Below are 12,507 nucleotides of genomic sequence, written 5' to 3'. Positions count from 1 at the left end.
GAAAAGAAATCCTGCCATCCCAGCACAGTTAGAATGGATTATATAGTTTTGATCAGAGGAGAGAACATGGTGTCTGCTTGAAACATATTTTTATGAAACTGAAACATAACGAGGAATACAATCTTCTTCCTGTGCTATTCAACACATGATCCCAGCATAAGAGCACTGAACATTTCCTGCCATAACAACTCCAGGAGTCTCCTGTTAGCCCACATCTTTTATACACACAGAACAGAGTAAGTTACTGTCTCAATGCAGATGGGAGTACAGTCAATCCTTTCAAGTAGGGTAAAACACAACCCTTTCAGAACCACTCTGTCTGTGGGGAACATTTGTTTGGAAACATCACACAGCCCCTCTAGCTGGCCAAAATCCAGCTGGAACTTGAAAGGACTGACACATTGTTACCAGGAGAAATGCTGGGGTTGATTTCTAATGAAGAGGAAGGTATTTAAAGGAAAATGTCATGTACCAAGCATAAAGATAATGCTAATACAGCTGACACTTAAATCTTCCACAGTCCTACTGCTGGCTGAATGATCCTGAGTGCTTCTCAAAGGCCAGCTTGAACAAGGTGGCTGTCTAGGAGTACAGCTGAGTGACTCCACTAATCTCTGCCAGCTTCCCTGCAAAACAAATGACAGCTTCTGTTTCTCTAGAGCAGGAAGCTGGACACCTTCTGCTAGCTCTCATAAAGGGCTAAAGGCTTTCAGTATTCAGATATGAAAGCATTAGCATTTGTCAGGCTTAGGCTCAGCATTTACAGAGTTCATCCATCCGGAGTATCGTATTGGATCTAGTCATTCATTTAAAGTTATTATTTAGAAGTAAACTCATTTTAATATCTACTGGCACTTTGTGAGGCTGCTGCTGTAGCTGGTTCAACACCCTGTGCTAATCCAGCCTACTGAAGCCAAGGGCTAGAGAAAGCCCATCCAGATAAACCTGTGCCAATGTGTCATGTGAGGAAGGCGACGTGTTGCCCGTAACTGTCCTTGCCACAGCAGCCCCAGTCTGTGACCCAGCATTAGCAGTGAGCTTCTCACCGTTCCTTACTGAGGCCTGTGTGAAGAATTTATTCCCCTCAATCACCTGCCAGGGGTCACAGGTTATGGATGGAAATGGCATGGCTGCTACACAAAGCTGCTGTGGAGGATTGGAGAAAAAAAACTACATTTTTCTCCTTAGAGCAGCGCACTTCTGGAAGGAAAGCACAGTGAGAACACTTATGCTGCTACCATCCACTGAAAATTACAACCTGTCAGCACTCTCCACTTGGCATCCTTAATATGCACTAATAAAACAAACCCAGAAAGCAAAACCGTGGGAGGAGGTCAGAATAATGATGTGAAAATAAGACAAACAGCACTTTCCTACTCTAGGAATGTGTCCAAATCAGATCTGGCTTTGGACTCTTAATGCAGTGTAGGTTGAAACTAAGATCTAACAATGGGAGTTAGAATATTTTTTATATTTTTGTAACTACAGCTTTTTCATGGGGTAGTATTTGTAATCTAATAAGTCTATAGATTTTATATTTGCCTTGCATTTGCACCTGATACTTCTGGAAAAAATGTAAAGGTTTACAAGTTTATAATGATAATTTACAGGTGTGAAAGGCTTTTTGTTTTAAATCAAGACAGCAGTTCTTACACTTTTGAATCAAAATACAATGGCATAAACTGAGTTTTTTCTAAACATTCTATTATGGTGCCTTTTCTGTTTCTGACATTATAAGGGATAACAATTTATTGATGCATCTCATGTGGAAGGGTGGTGATTTCTATTGTCCATCCACAATATTTGTATGTATTGTGATAAGGTAAATGTGCATTTTTGTGGAACAATCCTGTAAACCTAAGACAAAAGGCTCGTTTTCCATGTCTTTGAAATATTTCATTTACAGACAATCCTTCCTTTCAAATGCATGCTTCTAGGTTTGATCTTCCTCCAGGTGCTCCTTATAACAGTACTTCAGATGTATGAGACTTCCAAGTAATAAAGCACATGTTAAAAGAAATGGTAATACTTCTCCATTTTCTGTGTCAGTGGAGCAACACCAGTTGGATTGCACTATGACACATTTAATCCCATGTTCAAACCAGTATTTACTAATATTTAGTGCCCATGCACCTGATCATTGATTTCTGCATCACTCCTGTTTATGGACTTGATATTTGTCTAACTTACTACCACAAAACTATTCCTTACCAGTGCAGAACTGTAAATAGAGATGGTCGTAGGCAAGTTCATACTCATAATTAATCCTATAATGTAAGGAGTTGCAACCAGGAGTCAAGCAAGCCAGACTTCTTTCTTCAGAGAGAGGGTCAGCCAGACAGCTGAGGCTGATCAACTGTGTCCTGAAAGCTTTGGTGCCGAGTTTTTTTGGTGTTGTCAGTTCCCTTTTTTTAAAAATTCTTACATGGCTTGTAGGAAATAAAACTTACAGAGCAACACTATCTTGTTCTTTTGGAGTGACACCTCAGAATTATTTCAGTGGTGTTTGTTTGGTAATTTCAAAGAAAAAATTTAGGGAAAGAGAAACTAGTCCTGCTTCCATAAACATATATGCATATGCCAGAACCACCAAAACCAGAATATTATTTTCTTTATATCAGGATTTTGGGTGTTTTCTGGAACAGAAACCTCTGTTTGTCTGGAAGGGGTTTTTTTGGGGGGTGTGGGTAGTGGGGTATGTGGTTTGTTTTACTAACAAGAACATGGTCTAATACAAAACGCTTATATTATGAATTGTCAGTCAGATTTTTTACAACTCTTTTTGAGTGACATATTCTGTCCCATCTGGCTCAGGAGATGTGCTAGATCCATATGATACAGAAAAAACTACTCACATCAGAGAGCTTGCAGCATCCGTATGCACCATGTGAAAACCACTAGTGTTTTAAAGCATAATCTAAATGCCTTTTTATGCACAGTTCCTTGCTCAAATTTGTACAAAACCCAATACTCATACCTCTGGTATTATTTTGTTTAGATACATGCAAGATAAGTTTCTTTGAGGAATTCTAATTTAATGATATGGATTTGAATGGTTTTATATACTGAACACTTGGTGTAGCCATGCCTTTCTAATGTTCCGTGTTACAACGTGTTTATTAAATCCCATCTTTACCTGATCAGAATTTGCACAAGCTGTAACCAAACCCTTTGAACTGGAACAGAGCAGGTTATCCCCTTGTTCAGCTCTGAAACCCTGCATGTTCTGCACACTGAACAACAGTAATTTAGTTAAACCCAAAGCTGAGCTCTGAAACAGGGCCGTTCCTATGGAGCACAGGGGCTTCTCAGCACCTGTGGAAGCCCTTGCAGCACAAGCACCACCTGTCCCAGCCCTGGGCACCCGGCTCAGGTCACAGTCCCCAGGGGTGGAAACACTCACCTGCTCCAGCGCAGCTCCTGCGTGCCCGGGGCCGCTCTGAACAGGGAACAAAACAGCGCAGTTCATTTGTGCTGCCAGGAACAACTGTTTGTGTGTGTGTTTGTGTGTGTGTGTGTGTGTGTGTGTGTGTGTGTGTGTGTGTGTGTTTGTGAGTTTGTATGTGTGTGTATGTCTGTGTGTCTGTGTGTATGTCTGTGTGTCTGTGTGTGTGTGAGTTTGTATGTGTGTGTATGTCTGTGTGTGTGTCTGTGTTTGTGTGTGTGTGTGTGTGTGTGTGTGTGTGTCTGTCTGTCTGTCTGTCTGCCCAGCTCCTGCCAGGGCATAAGGATTATAATCGTAGAATCACGGAATGTTGAACGGCTGGAACGGACCTTAAATAGCAGCTTGTCCCAACCCCTGCCTGGACAGGGACAGCTCCCACACGGCCAGGTCGCTCAAGGCCTTATCCAGCGTGGCCTTGAGCACTGCCAGGGTTGTGCCATCCAAAACCTCCCTGGCTTCCAGTGTCTCACCACCCTCACAGTAAATAATTTCTCTCTATTATCTAATCTCTCAATTTGTACCCATTTCTCCTTGTCCTGTCACTACAGGTGCCAACGCGTGCGGCACCTCCGAGACGGGGCACTCCCGCCCCCCCCTCCCCTCACGCCGTTCCCTCCCTTGTGACCGAGCAGGGACCGCGGCCTTCGCTCGCCGCTCGCCCCGGCGGCTCCTGCCCGTCCGGGGGTGTGTCCGGCCAGGCCCGCTGCGGGCACGGCTCGGGCCGGCTGGTGGCCATGGCCCCGGGAAAGGCCCCGGGCCGGCGGCGCAGCAGCGACTCGGGCGTGGAGCCGGACCGCGGGCCGCTGCTCCGGGACAGGGACCAGCTCACCGCGCTCTCCCAGAAGAAGAAGGAGCAGCGCATCGCGCTCTTCCTCAGCGACTTCGACCAGCAGGGTAGGGCTGGGGCTGCCCAGGGCGAGGAGGGAACGGCAGAGCCCCGGGCCGGCAGAGCCCCGGGCCGGGACAGCCCCGGGCCGAGACAGCCCCGGGCCGAGACAGCCCCGGGCCGGGACAGCCCCGGGCCGAGACAGCCCCGGGCCGAGACAGCCCCGGGCCGGGACAGCCCCGGGCCGAGACAGCCCCGGGCCGGGACAGCCCCGGGCCGGCAGAGCCCCGGGCCGAGACAGCCCCGGGCCGGGTTCGAGCCCTCGGGCAGGGCCTCCTGCCCCGCGCCCCGCGTTGGCGGCTGATGCGGGCTCCAGGCGCTCCGACTCCCGGGTCGAATTTCTCCGGATAAATCGCTGTTTTTAACTTTATAGCGCGGTCTTGCAGTGCTTATACTTGGAAACATGTGACACGCACGGCAATAAAAGCGTGTTTTGTTTTAAAGCCAAGGAGCACATCCAGGAGATGAAGAAAGAGCTCGATTCGCTTTTGCAGACAGCGGAGAAGGCGTTTGCGGTGGAGCTGCTGACGATGCCGGCTGCCGTCAGGAAGATGAAAAGGAAAGAGGTGCTCGGTGAGAGTGCGGGGCTCTCCCTGTGCTCGGGGTGCGGGCAGCGATGTGCCCGGGGCTACAGCAGAAAACCTGGGGATTTGGTGGCTTTCATGAAAAGGTTTGCTTTGTCTGCCCTGTGTTTTAAGCAGATCAGCAGTGCTGTTACCCAGCAGATGCTCGCTGAGCGTTCATGTTCAAGCAGACTGACCTCTGTAACACAGGAGATAGAATTAGTTGGTGACTAGTGTGTTATGTGTGCCCTTAAGTAATCTTAGTTGTCTGAAGATACAAGAAATAATTACAAACCTAGTGTTTTCTGTGTGTAAAAACAAGCATTTTTTCATCTAAATGTTCCTCCTTAGCCACAGAGATTATTTTCCCTTTGTCAGTTTGAACTCTCCTGAGCCATTCTAATCTAGTCATATACCTATGATAATAGGCAAACAAGTTTAATTTTAACTCCCGTTGATGCAGAGGTTTAAGACGTGTACAGAGCATCAGATGTATATTCTGGTGAGAACTGATGTTTCTGGAATCTACCTTACAGATGGAAATTGTAGGGGCCACACAGAGGTCAAATCTGAACCTCTTGAAGAACTTGAGTTTGCTGTAAGCCTGAGTGTATATTTTGGTGTCCTATTGGAGAAGCTTCTGCCTAAAAGCATTAGCTGTTTGCAGTGCAATGTGTGCACCTGGTGATTCTTTGAGCTCGGGGGATACCCTGTTGTGACTATACTCAGGATTCTTTCAAGGATTAAACACTGAAATGGCCTTAGATTTTTGTTGTTGTTTTGTAGGAGTTACTGTCCTACAAGACTGGAATCTTGTTCAGATGTAACACATACACTGACTTAAGATTACCTATTTAACCACTGTAATCCTGAATTACTTGTTTGGCTTCAGAGCCCATAAGATAATAATCTGAAAATAAATATTATGCAAATAATAGTATATAAATAAGTTATAATTTCTTGAGTTACAGATTTGCAAGGACAGGAAGAAGTGGCTCTTGCTGCTGCAGTGGTAAGTGTGTGTTTTCAAATTTTATCACAGTTTACACAGAATTATCACAGAATGGAATTCTTCTCTCCCTGCTGCAGATGCTTCAGACAAATGATTTTGTTTGGCTGTGTGTTTGAATAGAAGATATGAAAAGACTAGACAGCCAGCCACAGTGCAGTTATGAACATTACCTGAAGTTTTAGAGTCATCTGCTGGCAGAAATTCAGATGTGTCAAAGAAAAAACCCTGGTGTTTGGCCAGTCCCACTTCCTGTTAGTTGCTTTCGTGCCCTTTTAATTCACTGCCTTTTGTAACATAATATGCATATACTGGGAAAAATCTGATGACCTTCCCTTTTTGGATAAATGCTTTTTTTTTAGAATGACTGCTCTCTAGAAGACATGCCAAATCCCAAACTTGTGAAGACCAACAGCAAAAAAGGCAGGTCAACTCATTAATATATAGCCTGTGGTTCTTGCATTTTCTTTTTTTTTTTTACTGGTTTGAACTGAGCATTTGTAAAATGAATGTTAAGCCTGAAGTATACAAGAGGGAAAAGTGCATAACAGACCCCCCAGCATTCAGTGTGGAGGATCATGAGCTATGCTGCTGTAGAGGTACTTTAAATCATGAGATGGGAGCTTCTGTCCTTTGTATTTATCATGGAGAATGGAGAGAAGAGACAGGTTTAAGGCTTTACAGTATAGGAGGAAAGTCACACCTCTTTTCTTAGTTTTCCCTTGACATTCTGCCCATTGAGCTTTGTAAGAAAAATACCATATCCCCAGATATGCAATTTGGAGGACACTAACAGTGGGCTGTAATTCTGTTTTGTCTGTGGGCTGAGGGATTATCTGGGGTCTCTTAACTGTCCTGTGTGTCCCAGTGCCAGTGATGAACACACAGTTTGCTTTGACCTGTGTCCCAGGTGAATGACATTGGATAGCAGAAGGGGACAAAGCTGTCCATAGGGGGAAATAAGCTTCAAACACGAGGCTGAAGTGGTGTTTTGTGCTCTTCATGAGATCTTTATTTTCCTTGTCTTGCTAATACATTTCTAGTTAAGGTAACTACAATTGTTGAATATGAAGATTCCAAGCACAGTTCTGCAAAGAAAATAACTAAAAAAGTAAGTTTATTCTGTTTTTATTCAAAAAACATTAAGGATTTACTCAGTTCTGAACTGCCACAAACCCTGCTAGATCCATGACCAGGAAGGCCAGTGCTCTGCTGTATGTTGAAAAGTCAGGTTATTTAAAATGTAACATATTTGAAGTTAAGCAAGGCTAAACAGTAAATTATTTTCATAATGAAATATGGTATCTGCACTTCTAGTGACTAATTAATACAGGCTGGCAAGTACTGGCATAGTCATTCTCTCTTGACTTGCCAGAAAGTCTTGATGGTTTGAGGAACCATACTTTTTTTTTTTTTTAATCAACCCCATGTTTAATCCATATTTTTCTATAACTGAGTAGTGTATTCTTGTCCCTAAACCAAATCAAGTGTTTTAGTTTTGCCACCTCAGTCTGTCTGTGCAGTGTAGCTCCTCAGCCAGACACTGATGTAGCAAGATGGTAACAAATATAAAAAAGATTCTGTGCAGTTACAGACTTTTACTGTAAAAAGGCTTAGAAGTTGGAAGGGTGTATATTAGACAGGTGGTTGCTTATACAGAACTTCAGTAGGAGTAAATATGTCATGGCATTGTGAAACCTCTTTTAGAATGCATATTTGGTATTTTATATATATATATATATATATATATATATATATATATATATATATATATATATATATATAAATATATATGTAAAAGGCAGCACTATGGGACTTAACTACCCTTTTTCAACAGGAATGTTTGCAGTATTGTTTCCTGCAAATACCTATCATTTTGCTTTCAAATGCCACCCTTTTTAACTGCCATCTTTACATATATAAATTTTCAGATTTCCAAAACCAGGTCGCTGGTTTCATTGGCCTCTGGTTTAAGTGGCAAACTGAACTCTCTTTCTAGGTAAGACTGATCTTTGATGGCTTATTTGACTCACCTGAATTTGTGAGTGCTGAACACTTTCAAATATAGTAGCTGAGATTTGAGCCCAGTGGGAATACATCTGATAAGGATTCTTCCATAACCTGACTGAAATGAACTGTGGTGATGTGAACCTGAACATAAAAGCACCTGCAGCTGATGAAGGCATAATGGTGCACAGTTCTGAACTTAGGGGAGCAGTACAGATTCCCAAACAATGGAAGAGAGCATGTGAGGAAAACATCTTTGCTCTGCTAGTACTACTGAATTGTTCTGTAGTAAACACCTAACTCAGCTACTGCAGCCCTTCCTTGCCCAGTAGCATAAATTATTATTTTGTTCTTGTATGGTTTTAGGTCCCACTCTGTCATGTTTACCTCAGGAGGGCTTTTTCACATGTGTTTTCCACACTAGATCTCTGTCATGGAGCACTTCAACATTCTCTAATCCACTGTCTGTCTACCTTCATCCTAGCTAAAACTCTATAGTAGATGAGGAGGAAATAAATAAAAATAACAAACCAACAAAATAAAACCCCCAACAAAACACAAAACCAATGCCTACTTTTTATTTTAGTATCTGTTTACTCTTCTGCTAGTGTGGCTTGCAGAAGGATGTTAAGTCTCTTTTCATTGCAGTGCCACAAATCTCAAAGCCACTCCAAAGGGAGCTAAAAGGTAAGGGTCTCTTAGTTCATTCTTAATAAATAATTTTGTTCAATACCAAGACACTGTATGTCTATATTATTATCAATCTGGATATAACACATCTTTGTGGTCTGCCACTAAATGTGACAGCAGGGATGCCAAACCAGTTACACCCGTTTTGGGTGTGGGTGTTAACTTACATTCTCATGGAGGCACAGGATTTGATGTCCTAAGTAAGTCAGTTTAAAAATATGTATTTATAGTATAAGTTCTGTTCTCACTCACTATTTACAGACTTAAATCTTAAACTTGTTCTCAGAGCCCAGCCTGGATTAAAACACCACCAATACTGCTTTGATAGTAGAAAAATAAACCAATACCCAAAAGCCCCTCAACCAAGTACAGTGATAATTAGTTCTTGGCATCTTGAATAGTCAAGATTTTCAGTTAGTATCATTTTCCATACACTACAGAGTTTGCTTTTGGCACAAGCTGAAGTGAGGGGGTGAACTTAAATGGGTCCTGAAACCAACAGTTTCACCTTGGCCTGCTATAAATGTCAGAGGCTTGTTTCCATGCAGAACACATCCAAATCTTCTATTTTTTAGTAGAATAAGAACAATTGTATAATGAAAACTTAGAAATTCTTCATGGCAAAAGGCATGCCCTGTGCCTCTGAGAGGTATCAGCTTTGCTGTCTCCTGCTGTAGTAGACAGATACAGCACTTGTCTTATCTTAAGCCCCGAGGCATGAAGTTTCCTCTTTCCAAAATTGTAAACATTCACTGCTGATACTGGAGGGTGGATATTCTTGTTACTGAGTGGCCAAAATGTCATCTTGTGTCACAGGCCTACAAGGTTACTGCAGTGGCAGGGTCGTGAAACGTTACCCCGTAGTGCCCCTAAGTGCTGTTCATGGTTGGATTTCTGTAGTCTCCTGGCAGAACTGGAAAAATTTAAACATGACTGCCTCTCTCCTAGGTGTCTTTCCTACTATTGGCATTTGCTTCATGCTTGAAAATTTCCAGCAGGGCATAGAAGGTTGACCTCACTGTTACATTTTCATTGTATTCTAGTGTTGGATTACAACAGACTGTCTCAAGAACTTTACCTGCCAGCGGAAGAGTTCAAGGCATGTTAAAAAGAAGTAAATCAGTACCCCAACATAAAAGTGTTCCATTTGTCAACATTCCCCTGGCTGATGGACAGGTATTTTTTTTTTTTTAACATTTTCAACTTAGTTGATCAATGCAAATGGTCTGACCGTTCTTGCTATTCCTACATGAGATGCTGCTAAACAATAGGAAAAACATTTTGCAGTGTACAGGGGAACACATGAGTCTCAGAGAAGCTGGGCATGCAAGAAAAATCTTTTAATCTTGTAATTGTTTCTCTTCACAGACACTGTGTACAGCTGGGGGAGACCTCCGTAATATTGATGTGCAGCTCCTAAATCAGGATACAGTACAGCACATTCATAACCTGGTGGTAAGCTTGATCTAGGGGGTTTGCAGATCTGTGTATTCAGACACCTGGTCCCAAGCTTTCATGTCAGATTCTGTCACGAATGCAAGTTTAAACTCTTCGGAGTTTAAGCCTAAACTGGGGTTGGCATCAGTTGGAGGGAGGAAGAGGGAGGGGAGAACTGCTGCACAGGGATCACGTGTAAAAGTAACTGCACTTACATAAGCATGTGCAGTTTGGTGACAGCTTGGGGGACCACAGGAGCTTAAACTCTTCCTTCTGCAGTGCTCTGGTGGCTGCGCTACCATGTGAGTAAACTGCCATTCTCTTATCTCTCATTCACAAAGGCTGACAAAGCTATGGCTCAGTTTGGTTCTTCTTAGAATCCATTATTCTGTGTCCCTTCCCGAGTAAGGATTATACACCTGTTAATTCTCTGCTGCAGTTGAACAGGAACTGCCTTAATGGTTGTGAAGCAAAATAAAGTGGAACTTTATAGAACTCTGTAGCACACACTGCCCACCACTCCTGAGGGTACCTGGGCTATTGCTTGAAGGAACAGGAATCTATGCAGACATGAGAGATATTAACCAGCTTACAGTTGTGCAGGTGTAGAGACCAGTGCAGCTGAGTCAAGCTAACAGTCTGAGAGCTGGTCTGTGGGTTTTATTATGGCCCTGCCTCTGTAGTGGGGAACTAAGTGCTCCTTGCTTGCTTTAACAGTAGGGACCTTTCTTCTTTCACGTTCTTTTGGGTAGCTTGAGCTATAATGAATTTTTCCCCCCCTCAGAGTGAGCTGACTGTACTATGTGGAAAAGTAACACCTAAACCAAGTTAATGGAACTGTCCTGTGACTACAGAACATTGGTGACTGCTCTTGCCTGCTGCCTCCAAAGTGTTGAAATTATGTCTGTTATGTCTTAATAAAGCTGCATACTGCCCAGTAAATGCTTTTATAAGCTTTTATATCATGTGATGTCTTATTAAGTTCCTGTTATGAAGGATTCCAAAGCAGAAGAAAATGCTACTTTTTCTTCATAAAAGGCTTGGGTTAGATTTTAACTAAGTTCACAGCAAAATGAACAGTAAGAAGCTGTATATAGGAAATAAGTTTCTCTAATATTCAACTCACAAACTGAAATACAAAGTACTAAATTTTTGAACAGCTTTAAGACACTAATTCCAGTTATGCAGTAGCATATATGAATCTAACACAGGAATAAAATTTATTTCCAGTCTTGTATGTGACATGACAGTAATGTGCAAGATGACAGGTAAAATTAGAATTTGTTACCAGGTGCTGCTGGCAGGAGCCCAAAATGAAGCAGAACTGCCCTACAGTGATCAGCTCTTCCTCTACCTCTTCACTTCCGCTATCTGAAAAGTTACCATGAATCCTTTCCTCTCTTCCCCTTCAAAAAAACCAATCTGAATGGGACTAAAGGTTGAGTATTACTCTATTTTGCTATGACCTACAAGCAGAAGACAGGTGTTGTAATTGTTTAAGCAGTGCAGGTTACACAAACTAACTCCTTGGTGAGATCAATCAGGAGAAAGGATCAGCATGTAACCATGGCTTCACAAAAAGCAACTCCAGGTTTTCGTAAATGAAAATAAAAGACCCACTAGAGAATGCCACATAAGTCAATACTGAAATACAGATCAAACAGTATTTATTTTTGCTTCATTTTTAGAGTCTATAACAAGGATGTTCAGCAACACTCAAATGCCAATGCCTACCCAAGCACATTGAAACCCTTGGAGTTTGTCCCTCCAACCTCATCAATAAAGTGTCAACAACTATCAGAAAAATAACTAAACAAGTCACACTTCAGATGTGTAAAGAAAAGTAGAGCTTCAACTTTCTCACTTAAACAGGAGAGAAACACCTTGCTATAGAGGCAGCTTACCAACCCAACACTGTTCAAGCACAACAATTCCTTAGTTAAGGTCACATTTTTGCTTTGTTCTGGCATTTTTGCCAATTAATAGTAGTAGAACTGCAGCTGGAGATCTTAATATCTTCATACTTAAACCAAAGTGCAAACTACTAGAAAAGTAACAAAACCATGTACATTTATTATGTTTCCAGGTTATTTATTTATTTAACTGGAAACACTTCTCTAGGAAGTGAGGCTGAATCAGACTTTGAACAGGATTCAAAGGCTAAGAGAAAGACACCATTATTTCAGAATTTAATCATTTCCCATTTAAGGGGTTTGTTACCTTTACACTGAAATGAGATATCCTTGTGTTTTGTTCACACAAAGAGGACATGGCTGCAGCCTTCCCTGTGCCCATTTAATCATCTCTCATTTCAGGAAGGTACTTGAACATGGCACACAATTGTTACCTAACCTTCACCTAGTCTTAAAACAGCTTCAGCCTCCCTGTGTTTATAAAGTATCTATCATCTACATAGTCTCTTCATACACAGACTAGTTAAAGCCACTGGAAAAGTAAGAGTTACAAGGCA

General features: G+C 42.2%; 1 protein-coding gene across 3 annotated transcripts; it reads left to right on the top strand.

Annotated features, from left to right (window-relative positions):
* The first annotated feature begins 4,072 nt into the window (after positions 1-4,072).
* On the top strand, positions 4,073-11,568 carry LOC134048312 (borealin-2-like). Of its 3 annotated transcripts, none has more exons than XM_062500017.1 (10): positions 4,073-4,339; positions 4,776-4,904; positions 5,866-5,906; positions 6,266-6,326; positions 6,947-7,014; positions 7,835-7,902; positions 8,559-8,597; positions 9,644-9,776; positions 9,969-10,055; positions 11,329-11,568. In XM_062500017.1, the coding sequence occupies exons 1-10, from the start codon at positions 4,180-4,182 to the stop codon at positions 11,410-11,412; spliced, it is 870 nt and encodes a 289-aa protein (XP_062356001.1). In that variant the 5' UTR covers positions 4,073-4,179; the 3' UTR covers positions 11,413-11,568. The 3 variants fall into 3 exon arrangements, with proteins under 3 accessions (XP_062356001.1, XP_062356004.1, XP_062356003.1); XM_062500019.1 differs by lacking the exon at positions 11,329-11,568 and adding an exon at positions 10,822-10,997 and having other exon boundaries at positions 4,077-4,339; XM_062500020.1 differs by lacking the exon at positions 8,559-8,597 and having other exon boundaries at positions 4,074-4,339; positions 11,329-11,566.
* Positions 11,569-12,507: the final 939 nt, after the last annotated feature.

This window comes from Cinclus cinclus, chromosome 11 (genome assembly GCF_963662255.1).
Source record: "Cinclus cinclus chromosome 11, bCinCin1.1, whole genome shotgun sequence".
In the NCBI taxonomy this organism is placed as follows: Eukaryota; Metazoa; Chordata; class Aves; order Passeriformes; family Cinclidae; genus Cinclus; species Cinclus cinclus.
Note: the sequence above shows the minus strand (reverse complement) of the source record. Positions and strands in the feature narration are given on the sequence as shown.